Below are 17,969 nucleotides of genomic sequence, written 5' to 3' on the forward strand. Positions count from 1 at the left end.
TGGGCTACTGGACTCTTTTAGAATATTTTGCTGAGTTTACACACCTATAATATTCAAATAATGGAACTTAACAAAAAGGGGATGCAGATGAGTGTCCATTTTGTGTATGTGTATTCAAATGGCTAGGATCAATATACAGTTACATTCTCTTAATGAAGAGAGGGATTTGTTCTAATGGTGTTTGTAAGTAGGGTATCATGTCTGCATCTTTTACAGCAATTAACCACTAGGAAGAATGTATACAATGTGTTAATTATTGAAACTGTCATACCAGCTTGGTTTGAAAAAAAAATAAATAAATCAATTTTTTAAATTTCTTCTGGAAAATTAAACAGCTTAATCCCACTAAAAACCTTACACTCCATACATCATTCTTAATGACACTTCAGGTTTAATTTTTCTTAGCTAACAGATTCTGTCTCTCTCTTTATATATAAATATATATACATAATATATAATATATAAATGTATATATTTAATAACAGGATACAGATAGTTCTTATAAATTTATTTTATTACTGTTCATTTAACTTTATTTTATATAATTATTTTTGTACTTCAAACTTCTGTTACATTTCTTCTCTCTGAAGAAACTTTCTTAGAATTTATCTAAGAAATTAAGATGTTACTATTAAACTTTCATGTGTTAGTTAAAAAAAAAAAAGAAAAATTGTCACACATGCCCAGTTTTAATCTAATCTTGAGACAGACCCAAATTGAGAAGCATTCTACAAAATTACTGACCAGTTCTCTTCAAAAGTGCCAAGATTGTGATAGACCAAAAACTATTGAGAAGGCTGGGGAAATAGCTCCATGGCACAGCACCTATCTGACAAATACAAGGTCCTGAGTTCAATTCCTGGTACCAAAAAAGAAAAGAAAAAAAAAAAACAGTGTCTCAATCACTCTTCTCTCATTGCTGGGACAAAGACCCAACACTCAAAATGAAGGAAGGAAAGGCTTATTTAGCTCACAGTTACTGGAGGTTTCAGTCCATACTCGGCTGGCTCCAAGGCAGAGTGGCACATGGCAGAGGGCAATCTTTCATGGTGGCGGCAAAGAGCAAAATGGAGAATTAGCAGCAACAATGGCAACAGAGAGGAAGTGTATAAGAGAGAGAGACAGAGACAGACAGACAGACAGACTGACTGACGACTGACTGACTGACTGACTGACTGATCTGATTGTCCAGGGAGATATAGAGGCAAAACATTTCAGCCTCAGGTTCTTACACTGTACAGTAAAAACACAGATCACCTATGTGATTCCAAAATGTGTGGGGATTTCTTCCCACCAGTAAGCAGTCAGTCAGTTCTGCAGCAGGCACAGCAGCTGGGCATCCTCTAAGTTCAGTTCTGACACTGTCTACTAGAGATGTTGTCATATTCCATAGATAGAGGAATCAGTCCCAGAGATTTCTCCATTTCATACACCAGTTCCAAGTCCAGACCTCTAAAACTTCTGACGTGACTGGGTACAAATTAGGATTCTCATCACTTGCTGCGGGGAGAGGGGGTCAAGGTCTTGCTGTCTATCTCAGCTGGGCTTGAACTCTCAATTCTCCAGCCTCAGCCTTTTGAGTGCTGGGATTATAGATGTATGCCATTGTAAGTTCCTTGACTTGTTGTATAGGCTCAATTAATTTGCTAGAGCAGCTCAGAGAACTCAGAGAAACACTTATTTACATTTACATTTTTATTATTGGGGATATTGTAAAGGAAACAAGCAGCCACATGATCGGACCTGTGGGAAAAGACATTAATGAGAAACTTGAAATCTACATGAAGACTGTAGCTTAATGAATAGGATTGCACCATTGTAAATTCTGGATTTTGATTAAATCCTCTGGCTACATGTAACATTATATCAGGAGGAGCTGGGTGTAAAGACAATTTGGGAACTCTGTCCTATTTTTGCAATTTTTGTAAGTTCCATAACACAGTATTTCAAAGTATAAAAAGGTTTTGTTTTTCAAAATGTATGACCTTAGAGTATGGCAGAGAACATTGGATCTTGGATCTTCCACTGACTGACTGGGGCAACCTTGAGCAAATTAGTTTAATTCTAAGCATCTTCTGCTTTAAAATAAAGACACTCATTGAGTTGTTATAAATGTTGAAAGAGATTGAGTGTTGAAGAAACATCATAGATTTTAGCTGTTGGTTTTGTTTTGTTTTTTGTTCCATGGATTGAGCTTAGGACCTTGTACTTGCCAGGCAGACACTTATGCTGCTGAGCTAACTCCCTTTCCCCAGTTGTTGTTATTTTTAAGATGCATTTCTCCATGAGTTTAATTTGCTGTTTTATCTTCCTGATTTGAAGTGCTCTTCAAAAGTCTGGCACCTTTGTATTAAAGACCATTTGGAAGCTGTTCAAGTAGTGGAGCTTAGAAACTGATGAGTCTGAGCCTAGGTGCCCAGATGGGCCAGGTAGTGCTTCGTGTTGCAAGCCCCAGATGACAGTCTTAGGTCTTTGCTGGATTAAGGTGTGAATCCTACCTACAGCTATAAGCCCACCTTTCTGCGTTCTGGAGCTGAGTGGGAGGCTGCAGCCTTCACTTGAGCGTTGACTTAAGCCATACCTCAGCCTTGCCTTCTCCAGCTGATTCCCATTTGGTCAGCTCTTTCTGAATTTTTGTCCTCTCTCTAGGAGTCTGCTGGAGTGGTTGTAACTGGAGGTCCTTGCTATCTCATTTCTTGTTTATTCATGTCAATTCCCACCCTGTTGCCACTATTCAGCTGTCTTCTCAGGGACTGTCTCACATTCCAGGATCTGGAGAGGGAGGCAGTTCCCTTCTCAACAGCATCTCATTTTCAGACACAGCTAAAACCTTTATCCATTCTACTGAGCAGTGTACCATCCTTCCAGCCTTCATGGATTGTGGATTGGGCTGCTAGTGGTTCTATAGTGTGGACTTTGTGTTTTGTCATATGGTTTCTTGGTTTGGGATATATTTTCTCAGAAAGCAAGTCACAGAGAGATGTTTGCTTCCCAATGAGAGATCCATTTACCCTCTGAGGCTTTTTATTCTCTTGTTACTTTAGTCAGAGCTCAGCTGCATGGAAGGCAGCTGCACATGTTCCTTCCCAACCAGTGAGCTGGAGAAGGTACTTCCGCAGACCATCCTGTGTAAATACTATGAACGAAAAGCTGAAGAGGAAGTTGCTGCAGCCTATGCTGATGAGCTTGTCAGGTGAGTTCACAGGATCTCCCCAGTGTAAAGATATCTTCTATGTCCTGCATGTTTTCTAGCATGTCTTACCAAGAAATAAGATGCTTAATTTTATTAACAGAAAAACATAGATTGAATCTTTTATCTATATGCCTTCCTACCTCCTAATCTTCTGGCCTGTGGGTACAGTCATTGTACCTTGAATTAGAGCTAAAATATGCAAGGAATTTTCATAAAGGGTGGGATATATGTTTATTGAGAGGACTGGCACTGAGTCAAAACCTAGAATGCACCTGTGTATCCTTGAAAGAGCCAGTACAGAGATGAGGCTTATTTCATGTTTTGTTTTGTTTTTGTTGTTTGTTGTTTTTTTGTTTTGTTTTGTTTTTCCCCTCCGGCTGGCTTAGATTGCCTTCGGGGCAGGTGTGGTAAGACTCGAGGAAAGGGAATTCAAAACACAACATACAGGGACTCAGCGCTCTGATATAGTAGGCTCGGCAAAGCTCGGTCAATAATGCGCCAGTCTAGAGAAAACATTCACTTGTTCATGTATAACTCATGGTTTTGACGCTATGATAGGATAAGAAGAGGGCTTTCTCCTCTTAGAACTCACGCTTCGAACTCTAAGAGGAGAAAGTCCAGCTAAATGCTAGGCATTTTCGGAAGCTGGGCCTTCCTAAGTCTGTTCCGGTATCCAGTGTAAAACTAAATTTCCGGTCCAAAATTCCTTTGGCTCCCCCATTATTCCATGTTTTAATGTTGACCAAGGAATAAAAATTAATATTGATGCTCAGTTGAAAATTGCCTGTTAGTAGGAGCAGTCACATGAAACTGAAGCAGACTTTCATACTGAGTCCTGCTGCTTCTACCTTTTTGACCCCAGGTGCCCCTCCTGCAGCTTTCCTGCTCTGTTGGACAGTGATGTGAAGAGGTTCAGCTGTCCTAACCCTCGTTGCCGGAAGGTAAGGAGGTTTGTCTTTTTTTTGGGGGGTGGGGGTTGTGGTTTTTTGTACATACATTTGACTTTTGATATTAGAGGCAACGCTGATGGCCCTTATGTATCTGCATGCTGGTACATGAGAATATTTGGCTGCTCTCATTTGCATAAAAGCAGAGTTCAGTACTTTGAGAATGGTGGTTGACATGGTTACAGAGATGGGGGCCAGTTCTAGGTTTCCTGTTACAAAGCTCTGGATCTGTTTTATGTCATCTTCATGCAAAGGCAAATGCTATTATATGCAATGTGAAATATTGTTTTTCTTCAGTGCTTGTTCCATTTTCTTGTTTCCTCTTTTCCTTCTCAAATAGAACACCCAGCCCCACTCACAAACTTCCTGCCATTTTCAAAGTCAAAACAACATTCCTTTAAAGAACTGGACAGTGCCGGGGAGATGGCTCAGTGGAATAAGTACTTCCCTGGCAAGCGCAAGGGCCTGAGTTCGATCCCTGGTTCCACAAAAAGAAAGAAAGAAAAGAACTGGACAGCATGGTAGCATTTGCATTGTATCTGATAGCCATGTGACTGTTCTTGTAAGAATTCTTTATATCAGGGGAGACCAGAACCATCTAGTCATCTTATTGTGGCAGATCTTTCTTCTTTTAACCAAATTCCCATTCTGTGAACTACAAATGTCTTCAGATTTGTCATTTGCAAGCCACTTCAGAGTTTTTAGTGAATATTGGCATCCACCTAGACAAATTGTTTTAAGCCATTTTCCTAAAGCCATATAATCAGAATTGAACATTGCAGTATTTTGTAGAGGGAAGAAACTGAGGTGGATATTGGAAAAGAAGAAAGAAACTAAAGTAATAACTGAAATTTTACCCCTTTGAATTTCAACATTAATATTTCTGTGTGAAACCCATCTGTGTTCTTACAGCTGATAAGTCTATTTAATCATTTGTCCCACCCCAGGTTGTTGTTATAATAAATGTGTCCTCTTGGTATCTGGCATACTGGAACTAAGAGAGCATAGTAACCAACTATCATGGTGTATGTAGAGTGTGTCAGGCTCTGAAATGCCTGGAAAGGTGTTGTCTGAGCTGAGGCGCAGAGCAAGGAAAGTGTAGCTAAAGGAGGGGAACAGCAAGAGATGGCATGAGAACGGAAAGACGTTCCAAGCCAAGGAAGCAGCAGTAGCCTACTTCTGTAGCCACTGACTGGTAAAGCAAGGTTACAGAGGAAGCTCAGGAGATAGGTGTGTGGGGGACCTTAAAGCCACTCTAAGAGGAGAAAGGTAAATGCCAAAACCTGTTTGGCTACTGAGTAGTCCAAATAAGATATGTACCTTGCTGCCAGTTTTTCTAAGATTTCTATGAATTGGATGGAAAGCTAAAAACTACATTTCCTGGTAGGATTTAGTAATATGTTCCAGGGAGAATGTTGATATACCATATGGAAGCCAAAAGAGAAGATTATTCTCCAGAGACAATGAGACTCAGCAGGAAGATATACCCAAGTCCAAGACAGTGCTCATTGAGTAATTAGACATCCCAAATCAAATGACACAGAGTGACTGAATGGATAAAAGAAATCAAGATCCAACTATATATATTTTTACTAAAGACTCCGTATCAGATTTGTAGGTATATATACAAGATGAAAGTGAAAAGATAGGGCCAGCCAAATAGTTCAGCAGATTTAGGCAGACACAGGGAGCAGGAGTTTGATCCCCGGGCCTGCCCAGGCCCTGCCCCCAGGGCTCGCTGAGATAGCAATTGAGACTGGGCGTGGTGGTGCCAAACCTGTAATCCCAGCACTTGAGAGGCTGTAAACAGGAGGATTACTACAAGTCCTATGTATGCAGTGAGACCCTGCCCTAAATACAAGAGAAAAAAAAAAAAAAATGAAAAGACAGAAAATGTATTCCATGCAACTGATAACCAGAAGTGAACAGGATTAGACATAATTGTACAAAATAGACTTAGGTCAAGAAGTGTTACAAGAGGCAAAAGAAGGGCCAGGTGTGATGGTGTACACCTCTGATCCCAGCATTCCAGAGGCTGAGCCAAGAGGATTGCTTTGAGTTCAAGGCCAGCCTGGGCTACATAGTAATTCCAAGGCCAGTCTGAACTTGCAAGATCCTGTCTCAAAAAAAAAAAAAAAAAACAAGGATATTATATCATGCTAAAAGGGTTGGTTCACCAGGAAGATATACCAGGTAGAAGTACACAAAGCCCTCCCTATGTATGGGTTCTACATCATGTATTCAGCCAACCACAGATTAAATGTGCCAGTTTGCAGGGGAAAAGGTTCCCTCTGTACTCAACATGTTCAGACTTTTTCCTGTGTCATTATCCCCTAAACAATATAGTATAAAAACCATTTTCATAGTGCTATGTGGAAGGATGCATATAGATTATGTGCAGATACTGTAGTGGTTGGGGGGGGTTGTTGTTTTTTGTTTTGTTTTTCGAGACAGGGATTTGCTTTGAAGTTCAGGCTGGCCTTGAGCTTACTTTAGAACCCAGGCTAGTCTCAACTCACAGTGATCCTCTTGCCTCAGCCTCCTGAGTGCTGGGATTACAGGCACGTTCCACCACACCCTGCTCTGGTGGGATTTTTTGGGTTTCATGTGGTTCAGTTTGGCTTGGTTTAAGAAAGGGTCTTATTGGGCCAGGGAGATGGCTCAGTAGAATAAGCGCTTCCCTGGTAAGCACAAGGGTCTGAGTTCAATCCCTGGTTGGGGGGGGGGGGAGAAAGAAAGAAAGAAAAAAGGGTGTTACTATATAGCCCAGGCTGGGCTTGAGCTCACAGCAATCCTCCTACCGAAGCCCCCTCAATACTGGGATTATAGGCATGTACCATTACACTTGGCTGTTATGCTTTTTATATGGTTTGGTTTGGTTTTGGGACTTAGATTTCTCTTTCTGTTGTTTTTTGTTTTGTTTTATCTTTGTTTTTTTTCTTTTTTGTATTTAGTGCAGGATCTACAGGGTCTTACTACACACATTAAACTTGTAGTGATTCTCCTGTTTTTGAGCTTCCCAGGCATTGGGATTACAGGCTCATGCCACCAGTCTCAAATCACCATTTCAGCACGCCCTGGGGGTGGAGCTGGCACAACAGGCAGGGGATCAAACCTCCAACCCCTGTGTCTGCCTAAGCAGGCACTTTACTCCTCTGAGGTATCTGGCTGGCCTGGGAATTAGATTTCAAGACAAACTTTTTTTTTTTTTTTTTTTTTTTTAAAGATAGGGTCTCACTAAGTTGTTCAGGCTAGGTTTTAATTTGCAGTCTTCCTACCTTAGCCTTCCAGAGTACTGGGATTATAGGCATGTGCCACTATACCCAGCTCTGTGCCATTTTATATGAAAGACTTGAGCATCAGCAGATTTTGGTATTGGGTAGAGAGTGTCCTGGATCCAGTTGGCCCTAAATACCAAGGAATGATTTTTTTTTTTTTGTGTGTGTGTGTGTGTGTGTGTGTGTGGCCAGCTCAGCCCACCAGGGGGCGGGGCTGGCTGGCATGTGGTGCTGGGGGATTGAACCACGGTCCCTGTGCTTTGCTAAGCTTGTTCTAAGTAGGTGCTTTAGACCACTGAGCCATCTCACCAGCCCCCCAAGGAATGATTGTTTATGCATTCAAAATCAGTATACCCAAATAAATGAAGCAAATACCACACTGAAGGGAAAAATAGATAGCAACACAAAAAGAAGATATTTTAGTATCACATTTAGTGGTATAGAACAGGTTAACTAGGAAATGGCTGATTTCACCAACATTAAAACCAAAGGGACCTAACAGCATATACAGAACTTTCTCCCTAACAGGACCAGAAAATTCATTCTTTTCAAGCACACGAGGAGAATTTTCCATTACAGAAAATTGGATCACACACGTTCGATCATGGTCCAACAGCTTTATAAAGATTGACAGCTTACTACATATCTTTTCTGCCCACCATGGAATGAAACTAGAAATTGCTAGCAGCAAGAAAATGGAAAAATTCACAAATATGTAGAAATAAAACAACAAACTGGAAAGCTTTTCTACTCAGATCAACGGTGCCCTTGCTAGCACAGAAACCAGGGTGATTGGCTTCTGAAAAGGAAAGGCTTGTTTGGCCTCCAGCTTTGGAGTCTCTTCCATGATCATTTGGCTCCATTGTTCTGGGCCTGTAATAACACATGGCAGGAGTGCAAGGCAGAGCAAACCAGTGGCCAGGAAGCGAAAGAGAAAAAGGCAGCATTCCCATTGAAAGAATGCCTCTGCCAGTGACCTGCAGGCCTCTCACTAGACTGAAGGTTCTGCCACATCTCAGTAGTGCAGTTCTGGGGACCAGGCCTTTAATGTGCAGTGTTTAGGAAACAGGGACCAGATTGCAGGGCCTTTCTCACCTCTTCTATTCAGCATTGTACTGGAAGCCCTAGCTGGAGCAGTTAGGCAAAAAAAAAAAAAAAAGGAAAAAGAAAAAAGAAATGAAACAAAATATCCATATAGAAAGGAAGAAGTAGAATTACTTGTTAGCTAATGACCTGATTTTTTTTTTTCTTTTTCTTGGGAGGGGGTATGGAGAGGAGGGTCCTTGAAGCCAGGGCCTCACATATGCTAGTTAAATATTTTACCACTGAGCTATAGCCCTAGTCCTGATTTGATTTTGTGTGTCGAAAACCTTAAATGTTCCACAGAATAGCTATTAGAAATAACAAACTCAACAAAGGTGGAAGATACAAAACCAATGGATCAGAAGTCCGCTATATTTTTATATAGTAATAACTAACAACCCAGGTAGGAAATTGAGTCAGATTTATAATAGCATCAGGACTGGCGAGATAGCTCAACAGACCAAACGCCTGCTTAGACTAGCACAGGGACCAAGGTTCAGTCCCTGGCACCACATGCCAGGCCCCTCCCCCCCCCACGCACTGACATCAACTGAGTCCAAGAATGGTGGCACACACCTGTAATCCCAGCACAGGGAAGGCTAAGAACAAGAGGATCACTACAAGTCTGAGCTGCATAGTGAGACCCTGTACCAAATACATAAATTAATTTTTTAAAGAAAATTTATAATAGCATCAAAAATACAGTATCGAGGAATAAACTTAACCAAAGATGGAAGACTTATGCACCTAAAGTAACAAACAAAACACTACAGAAAGTAACTGAAGGAGCCATAAATAAATGGAAAGAGATCCTTAGAAGGCTTATATTAAGATGTCCATACACCCCAAAGCTGTCTACAGATGCAGCATAATTAAAATCCCAACATTTTCTGCAGAAGTAGGAAAGGTAGTCTTAAAACTCGTATGAACTTCAAAGGACCCCAAAGAACAGAAATGATCTCAAGAACAAAACTGAAAACCTCACACTTCTAACTTAACAGCATATTAAAAATTCCAGGGCCAGCCAAATAGCTCAGCAGATTAAAGCACCAGCAAGCAGGCGCAGGGGCCGGTGGTTTGATCCCTGGGCCTGCCATGCCGGCTTCACCCCCAGAGCATGCTGAGATGGCAGTTGAGACTTGGGGTGGTGGCACGCACCTGTGATCCCAGCACTTGGGAGGCTGTAAACCACTACGAGTCCGATCTAGTGGTGAGACCCTGAACACCCTGCAGACCCTTCCCTAAAATGCAGGGGAAAAAATTACAGTAATCAACAGCAGTATGATACTCTCATAAGAACACATACACAGATGGGGCATGACAGAACCCAGCAAGCAGGCCACACACTGAGAGCAGCTGGAGCTCCCGCAGGACAGAGTGAGGAAAGGACAGTCTCAGCAGGGAATGGTGCTGGAGAAGCTGGGTGTGCACCTGCTACGAAAGGTGAAATGAGGCCCTTCGTCGCACTTGCAGTGACAACCAACTCAAAGTAGACTAAAGTCTTATTAAACATTAGACCTGAAACCCTGAAGTTCTTATATGAAAACTTTGGGGTAAGTTTCATAGCTTTGGTCTTGGCCCTCATTTCTTGGATGTGACACCAAAACCAAATATAGACAGGTGGGACTTAAACTAAAAAGCCGTGAGCAAAGGGAACAGTCAGCAAGTAGGCAGCCCAAGAGAAGGATGAAATCCTCCGAGATGTCAGAGGGTGTGCTCTGCTCATCACTGTACTTCACAGGAGCCATGATGCAGCAGCAGTAGGTCCATACTGAGTAGATAACAATGTAGTACTTATGTATAACTGGATAGTATTTGGCCTTAGAAATGAAGGAAACCCTGTCAGTGGAACAACACGGATGAACCCTGAGCGTATTACACTGAGTGAAGTTAGGAGTCACAGAAGGACAGATACTGCCTGCTTTCCACTCGTTTCATGTCTAAACTCAGATGGAGAAACTGAAGGAGGGCAGTGGAGAGTTGCTGTATGGGCTAGTTTCAGATAGGCAAGATAATAAGTTGCAAACATTTGCCGTACAGCATTTTGTTTATAGATAACAGTACTTTATTTTTAAAATTGTCAGTAGGGTAGATTTTATGTTTTTATTACTTTTTTTGTTAAATTCCACTTTTTTGTTAAATTCCCCTGCCAAGATATGCATGCACTGTGAACAAGAAATGTCTCTGACACATCCTGACAAATATACATCTTGGTGAATGGAACTGATTTGGGGGCTAGAAAGAGAGAGGAGCAGCGGAATAACAGGCTGCATGTGAGTGAAACAAGGGCCAGATGGCTCTGCTGCTTTGAGCTGCCATACAGATAGATGTTGCTTTTCATAGAACTAGAAAGAGAAATAGAAAAGGATTTCAAGGAAAAGTAAAATTAATTTTGTATTAGGTGTGTTGACATTTTTACGTAAAACTAGCCAGTCAGTGTATTTTCCCAATACCCAGCACATAATAGGAAGACTCAGTGAGTATTTGCTAAGTGAATAGAGATCCAGGGTATGGAGAAGCAAAGGTTGGAAGTGGACTTAGGTCTCAAGTAAGAAGCAGTAAGAGAAGACAGAACAAGAATCTAGCAGGGAGATTGTAGCCTAGGGATAAAGGATTGTCCTTCCTGAGCTCCATGTGCCCTTCTACTTATTTATAGCTTAGTAGGCCCTTTCAGTAGTGTTGATGATGAGGAGTATATACAGATACTGTCCCGTACAGGACCCTGGGCTTCAGAACTTGCCTTTGACCTGCAGATAATGGCATTCATTTCAATGGTGGTCACTTCTAAGCTTCCATTCTGCTGTTAGGGAAAGGTCTGTGTGCTGCCTTTCTGTGTGGACTGTGGAATGAATGGACACTAGGTGGCACTGATGCTCCATGAGGAAAGCGCACTCCCCTCTGGGGCGGGTTCCGAAGTGTCTGTGTCAGCACAACTGTCTTGCAAACAGAATTGATAGAATTCTTTTGGGATTAGTGCTAAAGCCAAGCGCTATGTGCATTCAGAATTTAGCATTAAAAATGGCACTGTTAGAGTGTCTGGTTTTTCCTTTTCACTTACACAGGTTCTCTTTGTGACATTCCTTACTTCAGCAAGATGGCTAAACCATAGTTAATCCTGGAAGATTTTTTTAAGAAATGAGATGTTTAAGAAATGAGATGTAAGCTAATTTTGGCCTGAGACGAAGGGCATCTTCTTTCTCATTGTATTCTTTGCCAGTAATCTAAACTCATTGAATTTCCAGGAACTTGTCACTATGAGATGAGGTGTTTATATTAATGCATTATCTGGAGGAGGACTTGATGTCTGGAATCCCTGAGAAATAGATGCTGTATCTCTGATGAAAGAGAGCAGTGTTCTGTTTCGTTGATATGATGAAACGCGCGTAGTCTAGGCCCTGGCTTCCGGTATGTTCTCAGATAAGGCAGTCATCAGTTTATCTTCTATGTGCTGCTTTTAGGAATGAGTCGGATGTATTTGACATAGGACAAAACAGTGATAGATCTGAGAAATTTTGAAGCACAGTTGAAAGTGATGGTAGTGGAATATTTATCTTAGAGGCAGACATTTTCCTGTTAAATTTTCACCTTCCTAGAGCCATAAATTTGCTTTATAAACTCAGCAGTACATCAGTACAGCTTTCTAGAAAGTTAGCTGGGATCCTTCTTTTGTACCAGGAATTGAACTCAGGACCTGGGGCTTGCCAGGCAAGCGGTGATGCCACTGAGGTATCGCCCCAGCCCCAGGATCTTGAAGTAAAGGTTTAGGAATACTTAGAAGTCAAGTCTTGGGAGAGACTATCAGGTAGTAAGCATTTAATCAGAATTACTAGAAAGAACATCTGTGAATGTTGTCAGTGTAACCACTGTTCTTTCCCAAGGTCATTTGTATTTGTTCTTTTTGCCTTTCCCACTAGTGGCTCTCTGTCCTGCTTATCTTTTTTCTAATCTTTTCCAGGCCCCCAACACTATAGTATTCATTGTTGTTAACTTCATAGCAGTAAAATATAAGCAGAATTCACATCTGCAGTGAACCAGTTTGTTACTAGAAAACAGTCATCTGCAGCCGCTTGCAGTAGCTGAGTGGCTGAGTGAGGAGAATGCAAATGAGCTTGGACCAGCTGTCAGTGCCAGGGCAACTCCAGCTGTGATGGGGCCGTTGGCACTTACTAGTCCAACAGGCCCAGCCAGTCAGCTGACTCTGGGGCTGCACCAGGCCTTGGTATTATCTGGAGATGAATGGAGATTTGTCTTCTTGTTCCTGCTATCAGGGAGGACCTGTATTCAAGAAGTAACATTGACAAAAACCAAGTGTCTCTGTGACAGATTTTTAACCCTACAGATGAGGGCTTGTTCCTAGGAGTAGACATTCATGTTGAATAGTGCAGGTCAGGAAAGGAGAAGGGTAGAGCAAATTTCCTCAGTGTGGAATGTGGCCTGCCTTTGCTCTGTGCTCATCACAAGGAAAGGTTTCTCCTGAAGAGCTTCTAGTTCTGGCCAGTGGAAATGCCTATACAAGTGGACACCAGACTTGACTTCAGTCAGTAGCAGGTGGTGGCACTGGGAACACAAAGGAAAGCCTTCCTGCCCCCACACAGCCCAGAGTGGGTGCCTGTGCTGTCCCTGAAGGACCTTCAAGACTCTGAGCAGAGCCAGCATTATAGCAAGGAGCTTTCGGACATTCATCCTATTTTCTTTCATCTCATGTTTTTATCAGTAGTGCCACACCTATAATCCCAACATTCACAAGGCTGAGGCAGGAATGTTGGCAAGTTCAAGTCAGCCCGGGGTACATAATGAGTTCAAGGTCAGCCTGAACTGTATAGTGAGACCTTATCTCAAACAAATCAAAATAAAATAAAATTCCCTATAATAAAGGACATCATGCCTGTGTCTGTGATGGCTTCTTGATCCTACACAGTTTTGATTAGTGACACAAGTATATTCACTTCTCTATGTGACATCGTAGCTCCTAAAACACAGGCTGGAGAACCCCTTCACTCCAAGAGGGGTGTGATTGTTTCCAAGAGAAAAAGCCAAAGGCAAATATTGCCTACCTGTCTTCCCACCCTGCCTTCCCTTTAAGAGTTGAATAAATGCCATACTTGCTGTTGTTTGCAGTGACTGTTTAAAAGAGATAAGTCTCCAAAATGTAAAAATATGTATGTTACAGTAAAATGCCAATATGAACAAAAATTTTATTTCCCCTTGGCCTTATAGAAATATTTTACATTTCATTTACTTTATCCCTTGATATTAGATATTGATTTCTTCCCCAGGAAAGATACTGGGCAGGCTGCTGCCCCTGTGCCAGGTGAGGGAGTCTCAGATCCCGGGCTGCCTAGACAGGCTCAGCTGTTAAGAGCAGGGACCCTGAGAGACCCAGCAACTAGCAATATCTGCCCTGAGGCCCTGATCCCAAAAAATGAGCATTATTCTGCCTCTCCCTCCAGAGGATATTCTAATGCTGCATTCTCAGCCCAGTGAAACTGCCTAAGAAGGTGTAAATCACAAGGCCTCTTGTGCCATTCAGATGAAAAGGGCTTCCTTTCTCCTTAGTCAGCATTGCTTCCAGCTCCCCCGTGGGCTTCTTTAAGAAGCTGCCTTATTTCAAGAGTTGCTTTGAAGACTCAGTGAGACGCAGTCCTCAGTGTGCTGCTCTGTGTCCAACCATGTATTGGGTGCTGAGAGGCCACCAGGGAGACTGTGAACACTGTCGCAGTGTAGCGGTCACCTGTCTACCGCTGAGGACCTGGACTGAACACTACCCCCAGGCACATGTTCTTCATCTACAAAACAAGAGGTTATACCTGCCTGGAAGAGCTTTCATGAAGAGTAAATGGCACCACATAAGCAGAGCACTTAGCAGAGTTCCTTGACCCAGCACAGTGGCTGCCCACATGAGCAGGGTGGACCAGGATGCAACCGCATGTGCAAATGTGGGGCAGGTGCAGGTAGGTGACGAAGGGAGTGTCTGAAAAGGAGAAAGTTCTTCCAGTTGTGTAAAACCTGCTGCCACAAGATCAGATCTCTTGAAGTGGGCAGTTTTAACATTTGTCCCATCAGGAACAAAAGGTGACTCATCACACTTCATCTTTACAGTCTTGTTCTCAAAAGACTTAATCTCTGTGCTGCCCTGGGGACAGCTGTGTCCTAGAGAAGGATGTCCACAGATTGCTTTCTTTTGCTGTCACCAGAGTTTGCAAGCTCTTGTCTATAGCCTTGCTATACCTCCCTCTCTTGGCTTTCTCAGTGATTTCTCTTCCTTGCCCACAAGTATTGGAATCTCTGGGAACCATGGGCAAAGTGTGGGAAGAGCCTTGAAGCAAAGGGAAGCACGTTTTGCTAGAAAACTCAGAATTCATCACAAAAGTAGAGGTAAAAAGCATGATTTAGTCCCCATGGTCCTGGCTCTTGATTCACTGGGAGACACCAATCTTCAGCCAGAGTCCTGGCCAGCCCACCATGCCTAGCATAGGTGGCCCCAAGATACCCCTGCTTTTCCCCCTCTGTCTTCCCTCCTCTGGTCTTCAGAATATACCTGCTCTTCTCTTTTCTTACTGTTTTTGATCTCCACTGAAAAATGCTGACTTCAGTACTTACAGAAAAGGATTATGGGTTTTTAACAGGTTTTCACTTTATTAAAATAGAAACTTTGACCCGTTTTTCATGGGTTTTGTGGCCATAAGCTAATATCACTGGCACAGCCTCACCTTGTTTGCATTTTCCACTGAGATCATAAGCTTTGAGTGGCTCTTTCTAGAGACCACATACCAGTTGTTTAGCCTTGTTTTGCTAAAATAATTTAATGGCATTTTTCTATGACTGTGATTTCAACAAAGGAGAGATATATTTTGATTCTGTCCTAAAATCTCACATTAAAAATCCCTCAAAAATTGCTGTGGTGATTTACCTTTCTGTCTTTACATTAGCTGTGTTACCAGGTATCAGCATCTTAATTTGTTTCAGTGATCTCATTGTGATGTCCTTGAGAAAGGACTGTGTGTGAGTGCGCATGCGTGTGTATGCAGGCGTCTTGTGCGTGTGTGTTGACGTGCAGGGCCATCATGTCCCTTCTTTGCATTCTCAGCACAGAGCACTGCAGCGTTGCCAGCATTGCAGGTAAAAGAGAAATTGTTGCTATAGCAATGCCACAAGCATGAAAACATCCCATGTCTCTGTGGGTGTCTGTATCCGGGCGGAGGAATGTGGGGAGGAAGGCAAAGGAGAATGTTTAGAGCACTGAGCAAAATCTGAGCCAAAGCTGCCACTGGGTAGAATTCTTAGTGTTCACTTTTGAATTCAAGGTGCTTTCCCACTTGTAGCTTGGTACCCTTTTCCTCCTTAGTGTCTTCCCTAACCTTGAGAAAAGGTATGAGGAGGACTTTGTTCCCTCTCTAGTCCTCAGATTTTACATGGTCTTCCCACAGTTAGCAACTTGGGTAGGCCAGGTGAAGTGGCGTATGCCTGTCTGTAATCTTAGAACTTGGGAGGCTGAAGCAGGAGGATTGCAAGCTCAAGATTAGCCTGGACTACATAGCAAGTTCAAGGCCAACCTGGACTACATAGGGAAATCCAGTCTGAAAACAAAGAGGGTTCGGGGGCACTGCACCATTCCAAGAAGAATGGATCACCAGGCAAGGAAATCCTGCTGCCTATCACCTCCCCTATAACAGGCAAAGGTGCCAAGGTATATATGCCTGTCTCTTTTGAAATTGTTACACTGTGTATGCTCTGTCTGCGCCACATGCTAATGTCCTCCGAAAAGATCGAGTCAGAGAGTAACCTTGGTAACTAGAGCAATGATTAGAAACAAAGTCTAGTCTGCTGAGATCAGGGCTGAGGAGGACACCAAAATTTAGCCTGGATGACATCTCCAAAAATCTGATTCCCTGACTTAGGAATTTAACATTACTATTAATATGGTCTGAAGTCCAGAGACCTGTTAATGGGACTTTTCTCTTTTCTTAGAGACTTTATACTTTATACTCCTTATCTGCTCAAAGCTACCTAACAGCAGATGACATCAGGAGTCAGATCTGAGGCTTTGCATTGCTATTATGTATTTCTAGGTATGGTTTTAGCATCCTGTGTTTTAAGAATTCTTGTCTTTTGTAGACACAGACTGAAAAGTTTATAAAATAAAACAATCTGAGATTTACTTCAAAATTATATGAAGGCAGGGGTAGGGTTAGGAAAGGAGGTCAGGTACAGATATATTTTCATTGGCTCTGAGTTAATCCTTGTTAAATATGAGTGATGGGTGCAAGGGTTTTTTCTATTACTGTTTTTGCTTTTCTGTTTTTTGAGACAGTGTTTCACTGCAGTTCAGGCTGGCCTGAAACTCAAAGCAGTCTTCTTGCCTCAGCCTCCCAAGTGCTGGAATTACAGACATGTACCATCATGCCCAGCTGAATGAGATACTTTATATTATCTACCTTTGTGTATGCTTCATGTTCTTAAAAAAAAAAGAGAGAGAGAGAAAAGGTTTAAAAAATAAAAAGTCAGGTATGATGGTGCATTCTTGTAATCACAGCTTGCTGGTGGCTGAGGCAGGAGGATCTTCACTGGGAGTTCTAGGCCAACCTGTTCTACGTAGTGAATGCAAGACCAGTCTGAACCACATAGTGAACCCTGTCTCAAAAAACTATAATAATAAAGAGATCTAGGTCTTCTGACTTTAGCAGTGTCTGTTACCTTGCCAGTTTTGTTTTGCTAACTTGAGGGTATGACACTCTTAGAAACTAGAAAGGCCTCTACTCAAATGTTCTGTAGTGAGGCTTGGTTACTTATTTAAAAGAAAAGCAGGGCCAAGGAGATAGCTCAGTGGAATAAGTACTTGCCTGGCAAGCACAAGGTCCTGAGTTTGATCCCTGGTACCACAAAAAATAAAAAGGAAAGATAATTATAATAGGAAAATATCAGCAGCTGTTTGTGGGAAGGTAAGGGGCTATTGCTGTGCTAGCCCCGCCCACAGGGCACACTGAGACAGCAATTGAGACTGAGCACTGGGCTGGGTGGTGCATGCCTGTCATCCAAGCTCTTAGGCTGTAAAAAGGTGAATCACTACAAGTCTGATCTAGTAGTGAGACCCTGAACACCCTGTACACCCTTCCCTAAAATACAAAAAAAAAAAGGGTAAGGGGCTATTTTTCCTGGAAGAAGGAAAGTTTGTTGTATGTAGTTTCTATTTGCACAAGTTTCTGTTTGAGTAGGGGAAGCAGATTTAAACTACCTGTATGGAGCCACAGAGGAATGTGTTCAATGATCTAAAGTGAGCCTGGGGAGAGTTATATGGAGAGTAAAACATTTTCTCAAGTTTTCACAGAGAGCAAATTGGTCAAGCAATGGCTATGACTCATCCTCATGTCAGACACTGACAAAATGATGCACAAAAGGCGGTACAGAGCTACAGAATAAATCCTGAGAGTACTTGGCTGACCTTATCAGATACAAAAGTTACATTTCTTG

The 17,969-nt window shown here is 42.2% G+C and overlaps 1 protein-coding gene across 2 annotated transcripts in view; it reads left to right on the plus strand.

The window, feature by feature from the left end:
• Window positions 1-17,969, plus strand: part of Rnf216 (ring finger protein 216) — a 170,848-nt gene that overhangs the window by 70,745 nt on the left and 82,134 nt on the right. For both annotated transcript variants that reach the window (XM_004629597.3, XM_004629598.3), the window contains exons 12-13: window positions 3,045-3,193; window positions 4,056-4,134. In XM_004629597.3, the coding sequence (XP_004629654.1) occupies window positions 3,045-3,193; window positions 4,056-4,134 (228 nt within the window). The remainder of the gene's footprint in view (window positions 1-3,044; window positions 3,194-4,055; window positions 4,135-17,969) is intronic.

The sequence above is a fragment of the Octodon degus genome, unplaced genomic scaffold (assembly GCF_000260255.1).
Source record: "Octodon degus isolate 3935 unplaced genomic scaffold, OctDeg1.0 scaffold00031, whole genome shotgun sequence".
Lineage (NCBI taxonomy): Eukaryota > Metazoa > Chordata > Mammalia > Rodentia > Octodontidae > Octodon > Octodon degus.